Source organism: Pseudophryne corroboree, chromosome 5 (assembly GCF_028390025.1).
Source record: "Pseudophryne corroboree isolate aPseCor3 chromosome 5, aPseCor3.hap2, whole genome shotgun sequence".
In the NCBI taxonomy this organism is placed as follows: domain Eukaryota; kingdom Metazoa; phylum Chordata; class Amphibia; order Anura; family Myobatrachidae; genus Pseudophryne; species Pseudophryne corroboree.
Window position 1 is genome coordinate 646,455,227 of NC_086448.1, and position 23,653 is coordinate 646,478,879.

The following is a 23,653-nucleotide window of genomic DNA, read 5'->3' on the forward strand; positions in this document are numbered from 1 at the left end:
TCCAAGGATTGATACATCTTTCATGATAATAGAATAATACCAGAGTTGGAGGTGGTTCTATAAAACTAGCAACAAGTTCAGCAGCAGTATAATGTAGTTGTGTGGATTTTAACACCGTAACATGGCCAACATTATCCAAAGAGCTCATCTGACTGAAGTTTCATCTTTTTCACTTGTAAACAAATTCTATTAGGACCCGTCATAAAGAAATAGCATGTACTGTAGCAATCTCTTTCTAAGGGGGAGAGGCATCAAGCCATGGAAAGTGGTAGAGTGGAGAAGTTCTCCAAAGTACTGTAACTAATCAGCTTCTGTCATTTAAGTTATGAGAAATTAGTTAGAAGCTAATAAAGTTGCTTTGGGCAACTTCTCCACTTTTTCACTCTCCAAGGCTTGCCCAAGTGATTTAAAGGATGAAGCTCTAACAAAATCATTCTACTGTAGCGCAAATAAAAAAACAAAAGAAAACATAAATAAACACAGAATATTGTATTCTACAGTCGAGAGTCCTATTTGAAGTATAAATTGTAGGGTTCTTTAATGCGTCTTTTATCAACAATGTTGTGCTCCAGCATTTAAAATATCTTGCAGTCTATTACATGTTGTTAATGAATGAATGAAGAAAGAAAGAAAAAGAAAAAAAAAAGTGTATTTGAGCAACTTTAAGAATGGGAAATCAAAATGTTTTAAAAAAGAAAAAATGTATACATACACACATATATATAGAACTCCAAAAAAGGCAGCGGCACTCGAGGATTTAGTAAATAGGAGAAATTGTATTCAAAAACAATTACATAAAGAGTTCTACATTATTGTCTCAGAAGGCACCGAGGTCCATATCATCAGTAAGGAGAGTGCCAGTCCATTTGGGAGTATATATATATATATATATATATATATATATATATATATATATATATACATATACATATATACATACACACACACACACACACATACAGATAATTGGTTAAGTTTGCAGGTACTTTCAAAAGGATATATCCTTTGTGTGTTTAAATTTACAATTAAGAGGCATTGCCACTTATGGAAAACAAACAAGTACTACAGAGCTGTGAATTTATGGTGCAATCCAGCATTCGGCAAAGGGTATGAAAGCCCAAACTAATTTAAGTAGAAGCATGAACGGTTTAATAATGTCCTAAGAGTGACCATGAGCTGTAAAATAGTGATAAATCATAGAAAACTCTGTATCTCTTAGTTAAATATATAAAATTAATGTGGACCTCTAGCCAAATTAGAGTTATGTACAGCAAAAGCCTTAATTTTCATACTGCTTTTCACAGCAGGCCCCTTAACTACCCCTTTTCCATTGCTGCTAAAACCCGGGTTATTGCCACGATAGTCCGGGTCGTGGCTCAATGGATATAGTTCCCTGAAGACCAGGGAATCCTGCCCAGCTAGCAACCAGGGTTGAACTCTGGAAGGATCATGGTAGGCTGCATTGTAAACAGGTAACATAGGTCATCTGACCCGGGTCCATTTACAGCAAGGGAGAGGCAGTTTTCCCGGCGCTTGGAGACGGTCATCTTCAAGCGCCCAACAGAAGAGAGACAGAGTGTAAACATCGCCAACCCAGGAATAACCTAGGTCAAAGCAGCAGTGGGAACGGGTTTTGTCCCGTGTCTGACCAGGATTGGAACAGTGTTGCAAATCCCAGGTCCATCCCGGGGTTTTTTTTGTGGAAAAGGGGGTATAACAAACAATAAAAATGTAAATTTTGTAACTCCAGCTATTGAAGATAATCACATATGTATTTATTTCTTAAAACATGGATTAAGTACTTACAGATTGCATAGTGAAAGTTGGTGGATAATCATTGATATCTAGGATAGTTATAGACATGGTCCCTGTTGAAGTCAAACATCCAATACCACCACCCATATCACGTACTTCAATTATAAGAGTATACTGGTCTTGTACCTTGAAAATAAACAATAAGCAAAACTTTGGTAAGCACAATTTTTTTTTTTTTAAATGCTTTTTAATTTTATTTTTTATTACTTACATGTAAAAAACTTAAATATACTGCATGCCCTGAAGCTGCTAAATATACAGTACTGTGCAAATTCGGCAAGATTTCAAAGAGAGCAATAGCTACAAACAGCAATTAGGTCTGCATGCTGTTGTAGCTATTTTTGTCTTTGAAATCCGGAGAGTGCCACCCATCGCTACTTGCTGCTATTATGGGTCCTCTGGATTGTGGGAAGGCACCCAGGTATTCTGAAAATTACGGCCATATGAAAATTACACATAGCATCCCATTGAGCACAAAGTAAGGTGTACATTCTGGACATGGTGCAAGGAATGAAACAGAGGACACTTCCCTTGGTCAATCCCTGTCCAGTCCAACCCTCAAAGTCATGCATAGTGGGGGTCATTCCGAGCTGATCGCTCACTAGCTACTTTTAGCAGCCGTGCAAACGCATAGTCGCCGCCCACGGGGGGAGTGTATTTTCACTTTGCAATTGTGCGAACGCGTGTGCAGCTGAGCAAGACCAAAAGGTTTTTTGCAGTTTCTGAGTAGCTCTGGACTTACTCAGCCCTTGAGATCACTTCAGTCTTTTTGGTTCCGGAATTGATGTCAGTCAGACACCCGCCCTGCAAACGCTTGGACACGCCTGCGTTTTTCCAAACACTCCCTGAAAACAGTCAGTAGACACCCACAAACACCCTCTTCCTGTCAATCTCCTTGCGATCCGCTGTGCGAATGGATTCTTAATAAATCCATTGCACAGCAATGATCCGCTTTGTACCCGTACGACGCGCATGTGCAGTAGTAACCTGTTCGCTGCGCTGCGAAAAACGACAGCGAGCAATCAACTCTGAATGACCCCCATAGTCTTGTAAAAAAAAAAAAAAAAAAAAACACCCACACTGTATAGTGGACGTCACTGGAACCACTCACAAAAAGACAAGAAATTTTTTTTTTTCAGAATATTAAAAAAAAGAAAGACATATACAGTGCCCTAGTCAGGGGCATTTTATGAGAGGAGGGGGCCCATGCGCAGACTCCGGGTGGGCCCCCTCCTTCTCCATGGCGCCGTAGGCTCCGGCAATGTGCCGAAGCCTACTGCGCAAGTCTCCAGAAACATGGAGCCCACCATGTTCCGGAGACTAATTTTCTGCTGCGCGTGGCGGCCATTTTGGGATGGATTTTTGCTGCTACTGCAGCGTCTGTCGCAGGAATCTGGAAAGTAAGTTTTAACACAGCATGGGTGCAATGTGTGCGGTGTGGGCCCCCCCAGGATCCAGGGGCCTGTGTGCACCGCACACATTGCACCCATGGTAGAAACGCCACGGACCCAAACTCAATTTTATTCTGTGTAGGTCCTGTAACATTTCTATTGCTGCTTATGTAAACAGAACATTATTTATGTTGTGTTTTTCCATACCTCTCTGTTCAGTTGATTTGAAACTGTAGTGACAATGCCGTATTGTTGATTGACAGCAAACATGGGAGGACTGGTTGGGGGAAGTTGACGAATAAGATAATATGCTAGCAAGGTGTGCCGGGTGTTCGGGTCATCTCTGTCTGTGGCGTTTACCCTTCCCACAATAGCACCTATATAAAAAATATATATGACATCACAAACAATAAAATCATCACAAAAAGACACATACATACAGATGTAGCCATGCTCGTCTTACTGCGATGCGGCATGCTGCAACATGGCTTGCTGCATGGCATGCTAGGCTGTGACTATACACAGTCGTCGATCACTCCATTAATACCTAAAGGAATTGATGAAGCAATTAACGTTACGAATAGTCGCAGCCTGGCACGCCACATCGCAATAAGATGAGCATAGTTACATCTATATCCACACACACACACCTTCACTAAAGCAGCATCAACCAACAACAAACCTGTCACAGAATCTTTTCATTCACTTTAAAAATATTAATAAATACACAATCTCCATTACAGCTTTCCCTTTCTTTTCTAAAAGGGGAAAATACATATATAAAAATAAAAGTATACCATTACAAACTGCATAACATTGTAGTCCTAAATAATACTGGCAATAAGAGGAAAGTAGCTCACCAGATTTGCTATGCTCTAAGACTTCAGCACAAAACAACTCTTCAGTAAACTGGGGAGCATTATCATTATCATCTTCCACTATGACCGGTAGTTCGAGAGGAATTTCAGGTGAATATCCAGTTTTTGTCTCTGCATAAGCCACCATCTGAATGTAAAACATGCATGCTGAAGATTACAAAATGCCTTCTCATCATACAGCATGTACATATATAATTTAAAAAATAAGTATACAAGGTTATAAAAAAAATAGAAACACACACACACACACGCGGAAACCAGGGGGTTTATTGTCGAAGGAACCAGGCACTTCCGATTGTGCTTATGCCCAATATTTAAAAAGACAAATGCATTTATTAGCCGTTTTTGCTAGTAAAAGCATTGCCCTTTTAAATATCGGGCCTAAACATGATCAGAAGCTTCGTAAACAGCTCACCTCTTCACAGAATATTAAATGCACCATATAATTTCTTTTATGTGACAAATGAAACAGTTGTAGGAATAGATAACCATTATCTAGGAATTGATAACTGTTATTATGGGTGTGTATGAAAAGTGCATATTCAGAATGTCAACATTGACTTTAGGTCGACAAGCAGTAAGTTGACACGGTTAACACATTTATGTCGAAATCCAGTTTTTGCATAGTTTAGCCGAAACCTTACCGCTAATCCTAAAAATAACAGTAAAAATGCAGTCGGCATTCTGGTGTCAACATGTTACATGTTGACATAATAAATATGTCGACATTTTAACCATGTCAACATTTGTGAATGTCAACATTCTGACTGGATGCCAGTATTATATATCAGGAGCAGTGGTGTCTCCAGAAGTGACACACCAACTGTCTCCCCTTCCAAAACGCTGCAAAACAGCGTCCAGGACTCGCTAGCAGTTGGGTCCCTTGTTTGAATTTTGGACTGCATTGTAGCTCTACCTCTAGAGCCGCCACTGGGCGCCGCTGATCAGGAATCTTATAAATATCCAAAAAATAAAGTACTGGGAGGGAAGGGAAGGGAAAGGGAAAAGGAAAGGGAAGAGGGGGAGAGAACAGTCATAGGAAAAACCAGGACACACTGCAGCCATACAACTGCTACAATACATATTGCTTTATTTCTCTTTTTTTCTTTTGGATTCCACTTCTTAATTCCATAAAGGCAAATGTGTACCCAAGTTCTTCCCTTCCCCAGATTCCATAATGGCTGTGACGGATTTGGCAGCTAATGACATTATGTGCATATTTTATATACTCAGTGGGAGAATCCAATAGGTGTCTTGTGTGACAAGAATTGCAAAATTAGCAGTCATACATTTATAGCCTGTTATTTTGTTCCTCAGACAGCAAAATTATAAAATTATAAAAGTGGGAAACATACCTGAAAAGAAGAATACTCTTCACGATCTACTGGACCTGTAATAAATATATCGCCAGTTTCTGCATTTATCAGAAACAATCCAACGGGTGGCTGGTCCACACCCTGTCCCCTGATGGAGTATAAAATTTCATAGTCTTGCTGAGTGTCAGACTGGACCTGTATGGATAAATCATACCAGGTTTATTAACATGGTCTTATTCAGTGATCCACAACACTGTTCAGTACTGTGATGTGGCACAGATCTAGGTTATCGGTTTTAAAGTCTGTGAGTCTGAGTGAAGCAATGGTACGGTATGTATATGGTCCAGAGAAGATTAATATATAAATTAATATAATATATAATAAAATATAAAATATTAAATGGATATGGTTACTGGATTGAAGCCTTCAGAACACCAGTATTTACAATGATTGATGAACTTAAGGTTGTGTTTATAGCCAAAGATAATAATTTAGTGGACACAGAAAATTTGGCAGAACAATGGGTGGATAAGAAGTATGGATGCAAAACTAGGCAACGGTATGTTCTGATGTGTGCAAATAATTAAAGCCTAATTATCAAAAATAAAAACTCCTCTCAAATTCTCAGAGCTGTTCATTAAAACATGAGGGTCGTGGACTGAGTGGAAAGTTCAAGGTGGCTTCAGGCTAATACCGATACCCCTTTGCCACCAAACTTATAACCCTATTTAAGGCTTGGTGTGAATGGGTCAGAACAAAATGGCCCGGTTCGGGTTACCAAGGAATCGGACCCTGGTAGCCACCAGGGTCGAAACTGGAACCGACCCAGAAAGCCTGCTGTATGAACCAGGTCATCCGACCTGGGTTATGCTTAAAGTATTCAGAGAGCCGGATCAACAGTGCATCTCCATGCTCCAGAAGAGGGCAGACCGATCAATAACCCTGGTCCAGCCTGCGGTGTGTATGGGATTTCAAACCACTGTGACACGGCTTGAAACCATGTTCAGTTACCCGGGTCAACTCTGGGTTTTGGTGGAAAAGGGGTATCATTAAGCTCTTACACTGTAGTGCTATGAAACCTTATATGTTGTCCAAATGTACAATTAATGACCTTCCAGGTGGCAACCATTATTATCAAAGTGCTGTGTGTCCTAATTGACATATCCACACAAGCGCAATTACACCACTATAGGCAGATTGCATTATTACTCATCCAAAAAGCTCAGCAAAGGAAAGCAAACAAATAAATGAATATAGAATAACCTGGCCCAAACAATGGATTATAAATACATATTTTTTAAAAAGTGACAAACCTACAAATGTGCACAGCATGTCAGACAAAGAAACATACCATTTGAGAATGATATAGAAGAAATACAACAAAAAAACAAATAACATACATGAAAATGGAGAAAGAAATCAAAACACCTCAGTGTAAACAGAGATAACAGTCCGCAAATCAGCAAAACCTACTGTACCTGTTGAACAAAGGCTGGAAATTTCCCTCTGTAGTTCTCTTGGACTGAAAAGGGCATGGGCCGCCATCTTCTCTTTGTACGCTTCAGCAGCTCTCTAGCAATTCTTGATTTACCAATCTGAATCAAACCAACCAAAAATGTTTCACAAATCATACAAAATGATGGAAGGGCAAAGATTCTTATACATGGCTTTTAAGTCTTCGTTATTTTAACCAGAAAATCGTAACACACTGGGGAGCATATTTTTTTTTTTATTTATAGTAGTTTACCCCCAATAAATACCATTTTTTCCATTGGTTATATCCAATTTATAGGAACTATTTAAAAGCTCCAAAAAGCTAATTTTTTCACTTTTTTGTGTTTTTTTTTTTTTTTTTTTTGGGGGGGGGGGGGGGGGGGGGCTGTTGGGGGAAACCTGGTTAATAAAATAGGCCCCATAATCCCAAATCACTAATAAAAAAATTCCACATGTATAGTGCAAGGTTACTCAAATAAACCTATTTTCCCTTTCCGATACCATGCCATACAACTGTATTGAAATAAACTGACTTTTCTAATAAAATATATTTGTAAGTAACTTCATCATCAAACTAATAATATTCATTAATGTGTTTAATTAAAACTGCTATTGCAATGTCACAACTTTTGGCAGTAATGTAATTGGGCCCATAAGTAAATTCCACATTAAAAGGGAACAAACATTTTATACCATATGCAATATACACAATATTAATTTGTTTTCCAGAGAAAGGTAGAGAAAAATAAACGGTGCAGACTAGATGGGCCAAGCGGTTCTTATCTGCACTCAAATTCTATGTTTCTAGGTTTAAAATAAATTAAATTTAAAGTCTGTTTTCTTGCATCAGAAATGCTAATCAGACTATCCCTTTAAACAGGGACACTCACGAATTACACAGTAAGCCCACTTACATGTGTGTCCACTGACACCTAGCCTCCCTGTATATTAAAATGCCCTTCTAGTGACGCCATGCCGTGGCATGACTCAGTCGCGCAGAGCGTCTTTACGTGTGACTTTTCAATCAAAATGCATTTTATATGCCAAACGTGACTAGGATGCACAAGCAGCTTATGCTGATTAAAATGAAATGAGGCATGCCTATATTCTGTGTGTGACTGTGGCTGTACCTGCATACGTGCATTTTTAGCATAACCTACTGACAGGGGTGGTCTTCAGGTTGCCGGCGGCCGGGCTCCCGGCGACCACCATACCGATGCCGGCATACCGACATCTTTTCTCCCTCTTGGGGGTCCACGACCCCCCTGGAGGGAGAATAGATAGCGCGCCACCGTGCCAGCGTGGCGAGCGCAGCAAGCCTGCAAGGGGCTCATTAGCGCTTGACCAGCTGTCGATATGCCGGCGGGCGGGATTCCAGCGCCGGTATGTGTAACGAGACCTGGAAAATACACTGCTTAAAAAAATAAAGGGAACACTAAAATAACACATCCTAGATCTGAATGAATGAAATATTCTTATTAAATACTTTGTTCTTTACATAGTTGAATGTGCTGATAACAAAATCACACAAAAATGATCAATGGAAATCAAATTTATTAACCCATGGAGGTCTGGATTTGGAGTCACCCTCAAAATTAAAGTGGAAAAACACACTACAGGCTGATCCAACTTTGATGTAATGTCCTTAAAACAAGTCAAAATGAGGCTTAGTAGTGTGTGTGGCCTCCACGTGCCTGTGTGACCTCCCTACAACATCTGGGCATGCCCCTGAGAGGTGGCGGATGGTCTCCTGGGGGATCTCCTCCCAGACCTGGACTAAAGCATCCGCCAACTCCTGGACAGTCTGTGGTGCAACGTAGCGTTGGAGGATGGAGCGAGTCATTATGTCCCAGATGTGCTCAATTGGATTCAGGTATGGGAACGGGCGGGCCAGTCCATAGCATCAATGCCTTCGTCTTGCAGTAACTGCTGACACACTCCAGCCACATGAGGTCTAGCATTGTCTTGCATTAGGAGGAACCCAGGGCCAACCGCACCAGCATATGGTCTCACAAGGGGTCTGAGGATCTCATCTCGGTACCTAATGGCAGTCAGGCTACCTCTGGTGAGCACATGGAGGGCTGTGCGGCCCCCCAAAGAAATGCCACCCCACACCATTACTGACCCACTGCAAAACCGGTCATGCTGGAGGATGTTGCAGGCAGCAGAACGTTCTCCTTGGCGTCTCCAGACTCTGTCACATGTGCTCAGTGAGAACCTGCTTTCATCTGTGAACGGCACAGGGCGCCAGTGGCGAATTTGCCAATCTTGGTGTTCTCTGGCAAATGCCAAACGTCCTCCACGGTGTTGGGCTGTAAGCACAACCCCCACCTGTGGACGTCGGGCCCTCATAGAGTCTTTTTATGATCGTTTGAGTAGACACATGCACATTTGTGGCTTGCTGAAGGTCATTTTGCAGGGCTCTGGCAGTGCTCCTCCTGTTCCTCCTTGTACAAAGGCGGAGGTAGCGGTCCTGCTGCTGGGTTGTTGCCCTCCTACGGCCTCCTCCACGTCTCCTGATGTACTGGCCTGTCTCCTGGTAGCGCCTCCATGCTCTGGACACTACGCTGACAGACACAGCAAACCTTCTTGCCACAGCTCGCATTGATGTGCCATCCTGGATGAGGGCATTACATGAGCCACTTGTGTTGGTTGTAGGGAGGTCATACAGGCACGTGGAGGCCACACACACACTACTGAGCCTCATTTTGACTTGATTTAAGGACATTACATCAAAGTTGGATCAGCCTGTAGTGTGTTTTTCCACTTTAATTTTGAGGGTGACTCCAAATCCAGACCTCCATGGGTTAATAAATTTGATTTTCATTGATAATATTTGTGTGATTTTGTTGTCAGCACATTCATCTATGTAAAGAACAAAGTATTTAATAAGAATATTTCATTCAGATCTAGGATGTGTTGTTTTAGTGTTCCCTTTATTTTTTTGAGCAGTGTATATACTCCTAGGGCTTGATTCACACAAATCTGCACTGCACTGCCCTCTAACAGCTTTGCTGTGTATAGCAGCGTTCTGTAGTAGTCCCGCTGCGTGCACCCGTTGATGGCCCCATTTAAGCATGCATAGTGGGAACGTGTGTACGCATGTGACCCAATGTGATGTGTTTACGTGTAACGCAGCAGGCAAACCGCATCAACTGCACCTGTCAGAGCTTTAACTAGGAGGCAATTGGACGTTCGTACATAACATATATGTGCACATGGGCATATTGTGGCCATGTAGACACAATTGCAGACTATTCAGAGGTAAGCATACACAAAGGGATTTGCCCGATTTCAGACAGATATCTTGTACCAAGGACTGGGCCTGTGGGTGGGACAGGACCTTATTACATGATTCATGGTGACACACCCCCACAGTTGCCATTGGGACTTTCTCATCCAGGATCTCCAAAGCAGACAACCATAAAAGGAACTAGTGATCTAACAAAGGGTAGAATTGGGTGAAAGACTCTCTTTTTTTTTTTTTTTTAAATCACAGAAAAAGTGGACAACCTTTCACTGGAAGATATCTTCCATTCATTAGCCGTTTGTTGTTTTTTTGTTTGTTTTTTAAATTATATGGATTCACTACATGGGCCTCTATCATTCATAAGAATAAACAAATACATTATTGGCCCCTTGATATTAATATGGACTGGACCGCTTACTTAAGTGTTAAATCAGTTACAGCTTAATACTGTATAGCCGAGACTGCAAACTGCCTTCTCACCACCCAGAGGCACCTCTACTGTTGAACATTCTTATTAACTTTTGCAGGTGGAAGGGGAAGGGAGAAGCGTTTGTCTGTTCATGTTCTCTGATGATTTTACCTGTAATACATACTGCCGTTTGTAATTCTCAAAAACAAAAAGAAGCTAAAAAGAGCTTAAAAAAAATAAATTTGGAAAAACCATTAAATTTATTCCCAAGTGTTTTAAACAGAGTAACCTTTTCTCAACAAACTTTCAAAGAAGTGGAAAAATGCAGCACTTACTTTTTTTTCAGGTACGAGCTTAACTTTAATGATCCTCTCAGTCAAGGTGGTCAGATCCAGGACTATAATTCCAAATGACACAGCATGACTAGGCATTGTAATACGTTTCGTAGAATAAATACCATACATAGACTCTACATGTTCAACTGCAAAACTTTGATTGTTTGATCCAGCAATTACTTCATTGGGATGCATACAGGTTTGCAGATGGACTAGTAAATAAGAAAAAAAAAGCAATATTAGCAAAAAGACAATACAAATAAAAAAGTATAGCTCTATATAGACAGATGTACATTACACATGCCTTATTCTACATTGTAATCAATTAGAATTACACACATACTGTATACACAAAGCAAAATACACATACCCACTGCTATTTCAAGAAACAATTCATCTTATCTCCATTGTGGGACACTGGAAACCTTTGGGCATAAAGTATCAGGCCGGTGTTCGCACATTTTAATTTCGACACTTTCTACACTTAAGGCCCAGTCACGGGCAGATGTGGGGAGAGATGTGTGCAGAGTGTGCGCGGGTAGGCGCTCATTTCACCCAGCGGGTGAAATGAGCGACATACTAGATTGAGCCTGCATGCAGGCCAATCTAGCACCAGCGATAGCTATGCAATGCTATCGCTGGAAGGGGGGGGGGTACACATGGGGAGATCATGCTTAAAATCTAAGCAATCTAGTCAGATTGATTACATTTAGGCTGGGATCGCTCCGTGAGTACCCCCCTTAAGTCTTCATACTAGCAAAGTTTCACAGAACAATAGAGAAAGAAAAAAGGGGATGGAAACATCATCATCCTACTACAAAAACAATACAACATAAAATGAGAACTAAAGCATAACAGCATGGTCACTTAATGCGTGCCAACTGACTTTTAGAATATATATTTTTTCATCCAGAGTTCACTGGAAACCTTGGAAAAGCTCTACCGTCAGATTTTTGGAAATAGACTTGGGTATTACCAAAGTAATCCACTTAGCAATGGTTTGCTGGACAGTAAACTCTCTCTTGTGGGGGTTTTCAGCATATCAAAAAAAAAAAAAAACATATAAAGCTTTTATGCATAAATTACGAGCCAGATGAACACAGGTCCTCAAAGCCCTAACATCCAAACTGTGAAGAGAGACCTTTTCTTTTGGAGATCTACCAGAGTTAAAAGGACAGAAACATTACATTCTGATTTATATGAAATTTAGAGACAACATTCCACTGAAAGGAATATAAAGTACTTTTCAGAGAGAAGATATGTAGACTTACAAGACAGAGCCCCCAGCTCCTACACTCATCTAGCTGAAGAGGTAGCCCATAAAAATGGAACTTCAACTCAGCTGGACCAAAATGGTTTAAAAGGATGATGTAAGCTGTCATCACAAGGTTTTATGTCCTAAGGAACCTATGTGGCACATGCACCATCTACATTTACATGCCAGTTTCCTCTGCATGAAAGAGAGAGGGAGAAAACCTGACCCGTCAGTTAACTATGTCTCAACTCACTATCAAATATGCCCTTCTGCAAGAAAAGTAACAAGTGGTGCAACTGAAATGAAAAAACCCTTGTTTTCACACAGGAGATGAAAGTCAAAACCTTGTAATAATTCTTAGCTTTTTTTAGTCTTCAGCAAAGTCTCTGTCAGGCATGTTCTTACCCTTTAGGATCATGGTTTCAAAAGTTACTGTATGCTGTTGAAGCTCAACTAAACCATGGGTATAAGACTGCTCTCAACAAGTCTAGCATATTAGACAGGTGCAACAATGAACCTGCTGTTATGTTTTGGCCAGTCTGGTGCAGCGAGTATTAATATAAAATTACCTTTTTTATTTTAGGACCTACAGAAACATGGCTTCAAGCAGGAACTCAGGATGAAAAATCCAAATAACTGACATGGCATTTATGAACAATCCCATCATAGCCCTTGTTCTTGAGCAGAAGCACTATACTTTCTGTTTCACAGAGAGGATATGTCAACATCTGTCCAGTGCAATATTTCCTATTTTCAAAGATGTTGCATTGAGAGGATCAGGGCCTGTCTGTTAATAAAATCTGCCATCCAGTTTTGCGGGTCTGGGACTCAGGATCGACAGCAAAAAGGTCGACAAACATTAGGTCGACACACCTTAGTTCGACATGGACAAAAGGTCGACATGAGTTGTTGTTGGGGGAGGGTTTGTGTCGTTTTCTTCGTAGAGTGACCGGGAACCCCAATTAGTGCACCGCGTCCCCTCGCATGGCTCGCTTCGCTCGACATGCTTCGGGCATGGTGCATTCGCTCCGCTACCGCTTCGCTCGGCACAGATTACCGTTCCAATCGTAGCCCACGTGGATCGTTAAGTATGAAAAGGTTCCAAAAAAGAAAAAAATTGTGAAAAACTCATGTCGACCCTTTTCCATGTCGACCTTTTGTCCATGTCGACCTTTTTGCTGTCGATCTGGAGTCCGGATACCCAGTTTTGCACCCCTGGGATGAACATGCCAATAAAGCCTGAACAGTCAACTCTGCCCACATAAGAAGAGATCACCTGGAGATGCCCTAATAATGCCACTGCCATGGCATTCTCTGTTTGGATCTTTATGGCTTTTTCTTGCAAAAGATTGTGTCCTCTGACAAGAGCATTGAACACCGCTCTCAGTTTCTGTACATTTATTTGGATTTTGAACACACTGACAGCAGCAATAGAGTGATGGTCTCATATCCCAAGGAATGGCATCTGTAATAACAAGGTCTACTTCCAAATGGTGAAGGGTCAACCCTTGATTAGGGTATCAACTCTCACCCACCAAAAGAGAAAATGACACAACTTTTCAGTCTGATGAAATAGCTGGTGATGTGGTAAGATTGAATTTAAAAAAAAAAAAAAAAAAAAAGTTTGATCAGACATTCACTCCAGTGGCACTAAGCAAACTGAACCTCCTCAAAGGTCGTCACAATCTTCTTAAGCCTTTGATACAAAAATGAACAGACATCGGTCTGCAAGTTCACACAGACATTAATAGCCCCAGTAAAGAAAGAGTCTTATCTGGCAAAAACACCCTCTACTGTCAAACATCAGTCCTACAAAAATTACCTTCTTGCAAGTGGTCAAGTTGGATTTTTTGTATTGAAGATCCAGATATGATAATCTAAGGTCTGTGCTGTCTCTCGTACCTGAGCTTATAGCCCGAAATGAGACTCCGCTTTGATCAGCAAATGGTCAAGATAAGGAACACCACTAACACTACTGGACCACCAAAGAGAAGCCATAACTGCCATTATCATCATGAACACCTTCAGCACTGTTGCCAAGTCTCAAGACAGGAGCATGAAAATGAAATGGATAGGGCTGAATGAAAAAAAAAAAAAAAAACCACTGAGAAAGAACAATGAATCTCAGGGACTCAATCTTGAACCTGTCAAACTGAAGCATCAGTTTCAAAATGGGTTGAAAATATAAATTTAATTTTGAAGGAATAGAAAGACTACATCTAAGGAAATGGAGTACTGGATGGCTTTCTGTAGAGCAAAATGTTTGGTTTTGAATCTGGGTGGAACGTAAAGAGATCTGCGATATATCCCCATTTGATATTGCTCTGACACATGCATCTAAGGTGAGATCAAATCAACAGTACAAGAAGAAAAGCAAACACCATAGATCGACAATCATTCTATTTTTCTGAAGGTTTAGAAGCTGGTTGATTACCTGACCAGGTCTGTGGACAATGTAAACAGCCTTGGCCAGACATTCAGCCAGATTAGTGGAAAGATTCCTGGGTATGTGTGCCAGCTAACCTTCAGATGGACACACCGTGCATAAGGCTTCCATGCCAAACTGTCCCAAAGGCAATATGGAATTACTTTTTTTTTTTTTTTTAAAGCAAATAATTTTACTGAGGTCACCTCCCTCAAAGCCAAAGTTCTGAAAGTTCTCTTTTTATCTTATATGAAGAAAAAAAAAAAAAAAAAAGCCACACAACAAAATCAAGAAAGATTAGAATCTTAATTACATGACAGACCCCAGTTCCCAGCAAGTCTGATATCATAATCAATCCAGAAGTCTATTACTTCTCTATTAAAGTGTGTTGAAGGGGAAAGCTAGAGATTTTCTCAGAATGATGTTGATTAGCCAATCAGGAAGTGTTGGCTGTCTCTGTGCAGGCACTTGTAAAGCAGATGTCCACAGCATATAAGCTCTCTCCTAACTGAGAGGAGTCACTCACCTTAGACCACACCTCCAGTAGAAAAACGGAGCATATCGAGGTGCAACTAATGGTTACAGAAAGGACATGAACTTTGGTCATACTTGGACACCATCCGTGTAGGAGAAATGGGGGTGGGAAGTGGAGTACCAATGAGTGGCCAATAGTACCTGATCACCTCACTTTATGCATCACACAGCCACCGGAGCAGTACGGATATGACTGAACCTCTGCCGCAATAAGGAATTCCCATGTTTTAAATAAAATCCTAAAAGTATAATGCAGTCATAGCAACCAAGGGCAGAAACAAAAAAATAAAAATATCATTCCGGTGAGAAAAACTGGCTTCCTATTGGCAGAGGCTGAGGATACAGAGGGGAGGAGGAGTTACAATCTGTAGAAATTTAAGATACTGTCTGAGTGTCTACACGCCAAGGATTCCAGTCTACCATTTTGGCAATAGAGAAAGTTATTTTTTTTTCCACTACTTATAAAGGACCCGCACATTACAATTATGTTTATTCAGAAATGGCCTAATAATTCCAGCTTTTTAAGAACTCCATAAAATATATGGTTTATAATCACTGGAATATACAGAGGAGTGTCTATAATGCAACAGTAGACCATTTAAATAAGAAGAGTCTACATGAAAAAGAAAAAATATTTCAGTGGTTGAATACCAAATTTATACCCACCAAAGAGGTACTGTAACACACCTTTTTCTGTTTTGTCAACTTAAGAGCTCCCAATGCCCCTATACACATACACTTTTTAATAACAGCATGAATTTTATTTAGTCTTACCTTTGCCAACTAAGGCATTGGAATGGATAACATCTGGCACGGAAAATTTCACTTTGTGACAAGGATTTCCAAACACGGTCAATGGCTACAAAGATAAGAAATATTAGAAAGGAGTTTTAGATGTAGCATAGACATGTATTCAGCATTACAATGATTTTACCGGCTTTGACAAGTAACAGGGTAAACAAGCACGTGTTGCTTTGTCTACTCTTTTCTAAATTATCCTTCTGGACAGTATATATAGATTATGCCTGGTGCTTTTAAGTTTTTACAGTCCATTACATACAGCTATATCGAGCACTTGACTTCATTCCTATTAGTGGATATATGTGATTGCTTCACTATAGAAAGTAACAAGCAATGTTTCATTCCCTGCTTATTTTAACAAAGTTGTAAGAAAAAAAAAAAAGCTAGATTTATGGTGCATGATTTAGTTCATTTTATTTGCCCTACAAGCTGCATCTTTTTATTCCCAACCCCTCCTTGTACATTCCTTTAGCTTTCTGCTGTCATTATATGACGGGTCATGAGACCAGGTCTTGCCTGAAAGCAATTCATTTCAGTTCCCTCCTTAAGGCAAATATAACTTTGCAACACATGCCTAGGAACAAAGCAGCACAAAGTAATGGCTAAAGTGCTGCAGAACACAGTACTGTATGTACAGTATGCACTATTTAAATAACTTAATACATTTCCCAAAACAACTAACAAAATATTGTCTTTACAACGTTTGCAGACAAAAATCCTATTTGCAATTTAGATCTACAATTCAAAACTACGTTAAAAAAAAAAAAGAAAGAAGATCTGAAAGGTCCAGTAGTTACAACAACCTATACCATGTAGAACATTTCACACTGCCCCAATAGTACCAGGATAGATAGGATATTATAAAAAAAAAAAAAAAAAAAAAACTTCCATTCATCACTTGGTCCTCAAGCATAAAACTTTTCTTGCATTTACTTCCCTATAATTAAAAAATAAGTGCAAGAGTAAAGTTCACAATTACCATTGTATCATAAGAACATTTGGTTTACACAAATAAAAATTATGTTTTATCTAATGGCAGCTACAGGACATAACAATGCAAGGCAACTGGATGCTCAATGGTTTCAAATGTGGCCTTCTTTACAACACGTGATTTTTAAATATGGCCTTATTCACACTGCATGCTGTTTTTGAACTGACGCAATTATTAACACTGTTGTGGCCGATATTTTCATTTTGAATGAAAATATCCCGATATACATAGGCAAACCTGCAGGGACAGTGGTAGGGATAACTGTTGTCCCTATGAGTTAGTTCCCTGAAATTTTGTAGAAGCTGTCACATTTGTGAAAAACTCCTCCAGGGGAATCGGACACTACCAACAGTCAGCTTCCAAGATCAGTGTACTGGACAGAGGCTACAGGAAGGAGATCAAATTATCTCACCTTTAGAATGTAAGCTCTCACGAGCAGGGCCCTCTTCCCTCATGTGCTTATCCTTTTTCTTACTTTAATAATCTTCAACTGCACCAAATCCAGCAGTCTTCTGCCACCTGATACTTATTCCAGTGTCATCTGCTGATGTAGCTATGTTTATTTACCCTGTACTTGTCCTATATTGTAATCAACTGTAAGTTGCTGTTTTCCTGTTTTGATTATGTGCATATGTTCTCTGTAATTGGGTGCTGCGGAACCATTGTGGTGCAATATAAATAAAGGATAATAATAATAATAATAATAATAATAATAATAATAATAATAATCTCTCCCACTACCATTCCTCCATAGGCTAAAAAGGAGTTTACGCTATGTTATAAACTGCCGTGGCAAAACTCTATTAATATCTAGCCAAAAAACATAATTATGTAGTAACGTCAGTTTCTACATAATTTGATGGGGGGGAAAAAAAAAAATGTTTGATTTCTAGGTTTCATAATATTTAAAATGTCATTATTGAAATAATTCAGTTACTAAACTACAAAAAAATGTGCTCCAAAAAGTACACTGATCAAGTTATGAACTAAAAAAGGAACTTTTGCCTAATCTGATGGAATATCAATCACATTTACATAAATGTGCCAAAGTCTTGTTATACCAGTCGCAAATTGTACAAAAATTATTAGATGTATATAACCAGATGGCTGCAGCATTTGTATCGTGTTTTCAAAATGCTGTAACAGTTTGTTTGTTGCAAGCAATAAAAATAAATAAGAACTATTGTACAAGGCTGTGGAAAATACACAATATGACTGTTCATTCTAGAACCCTGCTGATTAGGTGCAGGGTGCTTGAATGAATACTATGCCACAGTGTACTAAAAATAGAGGAACCTATATTCAAAGCATTTATTCACCAAACTAGTTTATTTTAAATGTTAATACATAAATAACATAATCTGATGCAAAGCGATTGCGTTAAGATAAACAGTTGATTCCTGATTGGATACAAATATACACAGCCCATAGATAGTTCTAGATCTTATCTGGGAATTTATGTAAAAATCAGTCTAAAGTGAGATTACCTGAAGGGCATTATGTTTTTAATAAGCACACGGGGGGGGGGGGGGGGGGGGGGGGTGACATCAGACTGTCAGGAATATTAAGGGGTATAAAAGTGAGAACCTGATAGAGACCCACACTAGTGCATACAGAAAATGAATGATTAAACTAAAAGGTCCAAAAATAGTAGTGGACATATGTACTAACACATTTCTTTCCTATTCACATTATAATAGAATAGTCCAGACATCTAAAAAAAAAAAAAAGTTATAAATATGATCAGATATCCATTTACATATCACATTTACTGTAGTTAGATGTTTAATATGCTGCTGTGAAAAAAAAACTGTTTAGGATTGCAACCTAAAACAAGACCATATCACACTACACTAAGCCCGATTAAAACATACTTGCGGAAGTCTTCAACCATCTAAAACATTTTATGTACAAATTGTTAAATACAACAAACACCACTAGAATTTTCCCTCTAGCTTGTTAAAAATACTGAGAATTTGATTAAATATTACATTTCAATCCCTCAATAACAAAACAGGCTAGCTTCTATGGCAAATACAAGTTGTTTCATTTTGAGGTCAGATATATTCAGATGCTGCCATTGGTCTGGTATACCAATCAGCCATCCAGGTTTAGCTAAGCCTGCATCCTAGACATCTTCACCTTTTATCACCCCCTACTCATCAGTATGGGACAGGTCTCACACTCACACACACACACACACACACACACACCAAGCTTAATGGCACTTCTCCAACCCAGGTGTACTCCAGCACAGGAAGCATACACCTTGTGTTGGATGTTCTTTGAAGTTTCTGAGGGGGGGAGGGGAGAGAGGGATATCGGCACCCTAGATCACAGGTTCTCAAACTCGGTCCTCAGGACCCCACACGGTGCATGTTTTGCAGGTCTCCTCACAGAATCACAAGTGAAATAATTAGCTCCACCTGTGGACCTTTTAAAATGTGTCTGTGAGTAATTAATACACCTGTGCACTTGCTGGGTTACCTGCAAAACATGCACTGTGTGGGGTCCTGAGGACCGAGTTTGAGAACCCCTGCCCTAGATCATCAGAATTATTTTCACAGCACCACCAGGCTAAAAGTTTCTTATTGAGAAATGTACAACAAAATATTAAATTAAATAAAATGTGTTTATAGATCATTCTTAGGTTCAATTGTGTGGCGAGGGGCAGAATTCACTCCTGTTTGTCCCATATTTTATGATCGACAACCACCAGCACTGGTTTTGCCTATTACATTGACCATAAATAATTTAAATTGGTCCTAGACCACCAATCCAGGGCACCCCTACAAGTGTACTGAGGCACCCCAGGAAGCCACGGCACACAGTTTGAGAACCATTGGTGTATGTAGAAGATACAATATAGCAACAAAACAATTGTGAGTTTCATCATTACCAGTTCCACTTTTAAAAGGAACATTTGGATTAAGATTGAAGCTATAGGATTTTACAATAACAAAAAACTGGAGGGGTAAAGCAGTCACCAATGACTGAATGCACAACCCCACTAGATGAAAACACAAGTTAGATAAATGAACAATGTCACTTAATAAAAATAAAAGTTGACAATAGTGTTAAAGTTCAGACCATGGGGTACATTAATACACTAAAGTTTACTTATGTTAGGTTAAGTTAAGGGTTTACTAATGCGTACCCCATGCTCTAACCTTTTACTGACACTTTTTATTATGGCCGAGTTTAAAGTTTGTTTTAATACATTTTTGTATTAAAACAAACTTTAAACTCGGCCATCATAAGAAGTGTCAGTAAATGTTCATTCAGCGGTAGCGATTCACAGATCGATTATATATGTACTGCATATACATTTACAGAGGAACAGTAAGTAGCACACATACTGTATACACAGTAACTATAGTTTGCTACAACTTCCACAGAAATAATTCTCCACCACAAGAAAAGTTTTCCTGCTCTGCGGTAAGTGATCACCCCTGTTACAGTAAATTCTGTAGGCCGGTAGCAGGTACAAATGTCAGTAAAGTATCCCAATACATTGTATGGGACCCCCAAGTCAGAGGCAGGGACAGCAGATAAGAAGCAGTTTCCTATTAGCAAGCAGTAACCGTGGCGGCGAGTCGGTGCGGCTAGAAGGGACCACTCACCAGGAGCACCGCCAGGAGCCAGCACAGCACGGCAGATCCTCTGGATGACGCTGTATACCCCATTATCAGGAGATCCAAGAGATCGCAGCGCTCAGCCCGGGAACCAGAGACTCCCTTCAGCGATCACAAGTGCACTTATTAGGCGTCCCAGGTGGTAATCCGGCGCAGAGGAACTTCCCACAGTCACTTCTTCTCCCGTCGGCCTCCTCCTGTTGCTGTTCCAGGCTATGTCGTTTCCTGCTGGACTCTTCTGGCAGCAGCTCCTGTTCCTGCTGCACACACAGGCTCTCCGTCCTCTGCTGCCTTTTCTTGCCTGCCTACACTCTGCACCTGTCCCCTCCCTGATGGAAACCATGAAGGTGTGACGCTCCGTAGGTGGGGCCGAGTCCAGTTTCATAAATAAACTTACACTGAGTACCTGCTTTACCTCCTCCTATTCTCTGACTCTGCAGCGAGTCATACCGTGCAGCAGACTACACATAGGGAGGGCAAAGTCCCCGCTGCTGCTGCTGCAGTATCATCGATCTTCCCTGCATGACTTCACACGCTCACACTTTACCCTGAGTTACAGGCAACTAACGGAACCCAGTGTGTGCGGGAGGCAGCTGGGGGGCATACGGAGGAGAGCAGCAGACAGAATGAAGACAAGCGGTGTAAAGTGATCGCTGATCCGTGGGAGGAGGAGCTGCCGTCTGCATTCCTTTCTAGATAACACATCCATTATTTATTCTTCCTTACATCGGGAGACTGCAGCCTGTCACTGACATTGTTACTATGCTGCACTAAAGACATAAATCCATCACTTCCACAAGTAGAACAAAAAAGAAAACGTCAAAGCCCTGAGAGCTAAAGCGTGAGAAATAAAGCACTAACCAATCAGCTCATAACTGTCACTTATGGGCCCCATACATCAGCCAAATATTGCTGCTATTTGCCTATCCCCCCAACGACCGGGTCAGGAAATTGGGAATATTAAACATGTTTAAATATCTTGATTCCCCGATCCTGGATTTTTAATTTCAATTTTTAATTTTAATTATTAATTTTAATTGGATGTTTAATTTCCCTGATTTCCAGACAGATCGCCGATTATTATTATTTATTATTATTATTATCCTTTATTTATATGGCGCCACAAGGGATCCGCAGCGCCCAATTACAGAGTACATAAACAAATAATCAAGCAGGAAAACAGCAACTTACAGTTGACGACAATATAGGACAAGTACAGGGTAAATAAACATAGCTACATCAGCAGATGACACTGGAATAAGTATCAGGTGGCAGAAGACTGCTGGATTTGGTGCAGTTGAATATTATTAAAGTAAGAAAAGGATAAGCACATGAGGAAAGAGAGCCCTGCTCGTGAGAGCTTACAATCTAAAGGGGAGGGGTAGACAGACAGGGGTGAGACAGATGGGGTACATAGAGAGCGTGGAACAGAGGTTTAGGATGAGATTTGGCTGGGTTTGGTGAAGATAGCCACCATCGATCAACTTCCCTAATATATAACTTCAACAATCAACAACTTTCCTAATATATAATATGCCACCCTATTTAATACAATCGGATGAGACAATCTGCAACATTAAGTACTGACACATGCTCCAGAATTCACTATGGAACTGAAAGCCCCCCAAAGTATTAAGGTCACAAAGGTGATATGAGTGTACAGACTGTAAGCATTCCATGGAAATTCCTCAGAATCTAAACAGCACAGGGATGTCAAAGTGATCACACATGTGAAATGATAATAGTAGCAGAGTTTCAAAAGCAAATGGTCAGTGGGGTGTAATTTCATCCCAGAGGCAAGTTTGAGTTTGGTGCCCCTCCCACCTCGAAAAAAAAGGAAAACAAATATGGTGTGTGTGTGTATATATACTTTCCAACTGTACCGCCTTGGCCGGTACAGTACCATTTTTAACAGTCTGTACCGGCAAGCGGGGCTGTAGTGATTTGTACTGTATTCTGATCAATCCCAATAGCAGCACTGCAGGGACAGACTCACGCAGCGCTGGTGAAGTGAAAGGCGGCTCCGTCCCCTGTGAGGTTACAGCAGCACTGCGGGGGCACATGGCTGTGAGTGTGCACTCTTGCATCGTGTGTAATTTTGAATGAAAAATGTTGGAGGGAATATATATATATAGAGAGAGACACGACTTACAGAATTATACAGATAGCACTCTCAGCTGGTCTACTGTGACTGGAGCCTGCAGTAAATTGCTAGGGCTCCAGCTATGCTGAGTGACAACGACTGGGGGTCAGGGTCAAACTCACGAGATTCAGCATTCTGCAGCATGCAAAATCAGCATTTGCCGGTGGGACCCATTTAGTCTGCCCATTTTTTTTATCCTTTAGGTAATCGCAACCCTTTTTGAACCTTAATTCTTTGTAAGGATATTCATATGCCTATCCCAGCATGTTTAAATTGCTCTACAGTCTTAGCCTCTACCACCTCTGATGGGAGGCTATTCCACTTATCCACTACGCTTTCTGTGAAATAATTTTTCCTTAAATTTCCCCTGAACCTGCCTCCCTCCAGTTTCAGTGTATGTCCTCGAGTTCTAATACTTCTCTTTCTTTGAAAAATGTTTCCCTCCTGAACTTTGTTAAAACCTTTGGTATATTTGAAAGTTTCTATCATGTCTCCCCTTTCCCTTCTCTCCTCCATACTATACATGTTAAGATCTTTTAGCCTTTCCGGGTAAGTTTTGTGATGTAGGCCATGCACCATTTTAGTTGCCCGTATTTGTACACTCTCTAATGTATTTATATCCTTCTGGAGATATGGTCTCCAGAACTGGACACAGTATTCCAGATGAGGCCGCACCAATGACCTATACAGTGGCATTATTACTTCTCTTTTCCTGCTACTGATTCCTCTCCCTATGCAACCAAGCATCTGACTTGCTTTGATCATTGCTTTGTTGCATTGCTTTCCTGCCTTTAAGTCACTTGAAATAGTGACTCCTAAATCCCTTTCCTCCTCAGTAGTTTCCATTATAGTACCCTTGATACTATATTTAGCCTTTGGGTTGTTGAGACCCAAGTGCATGATTTTGCATTTTTTAGCATTAAACTGTAGTTGCCATGTTCCTGACCATTTTTCAAGCCTAGCTAGGTCATTAATTATTTG

The 23,653-nt window shown here is 40.3% G+C and overlaps 1 protein-coding gene across 1 annotated transcript in view; it reads right to left on the reverse strand.

Moving 5' to 3' along the window:
• LOC134928190 (desmocollin-3-like) overlaps nucleotides 1-21,135 on the reverse strand; it is a 36,594-nt gene extending 15,459 nt beyond the window's left edge. Inside the window, exons 1-8 of the mRNA XM_063923644.1 lie at nucleotides 20,518-21,135; nucleotides 15,877-15,961; nucleotides 10,889-11,100; nucleotides 6,879-6,995; nucleotides 5,440-5,595; nucleotides 4,067-4,211; nucleotides 3,414-3,583; nucleotides 1,807-1,941 (exon numbers count right to left, since the gene is read on the reverse strand). Coding sequence (XP_063779714.1) covers nucleotides 1,807-1,941; nucleotides 3,414-3,583; nucleotides 4,067-4,211; nucleotides 5,440-5,595; nucleotides 6,879-6,995; nucleotides 10,889-11,100; nucleotides 15,877-15,961; nucleotides 20,518-20,580 — 1,083 coding nt within the window. The 5' untranslated portion in view covers nucleotides 20,581-21,135. The remainder of the gene's footprint in view (nucleotides 1-1,806; nucleotides 1,942-3,413; nucleotides 3,584-4,066; nucleotides 4,212-5,439; nucleotides 5,596-6,878; nucleotides 6,996-10,888; nucleotides 11,101-15,876; nucleotides 15,962-20,517) is intronic.
• Nucleotides 21,136-23,653: the final 2,518 nt, after the last annotated feature.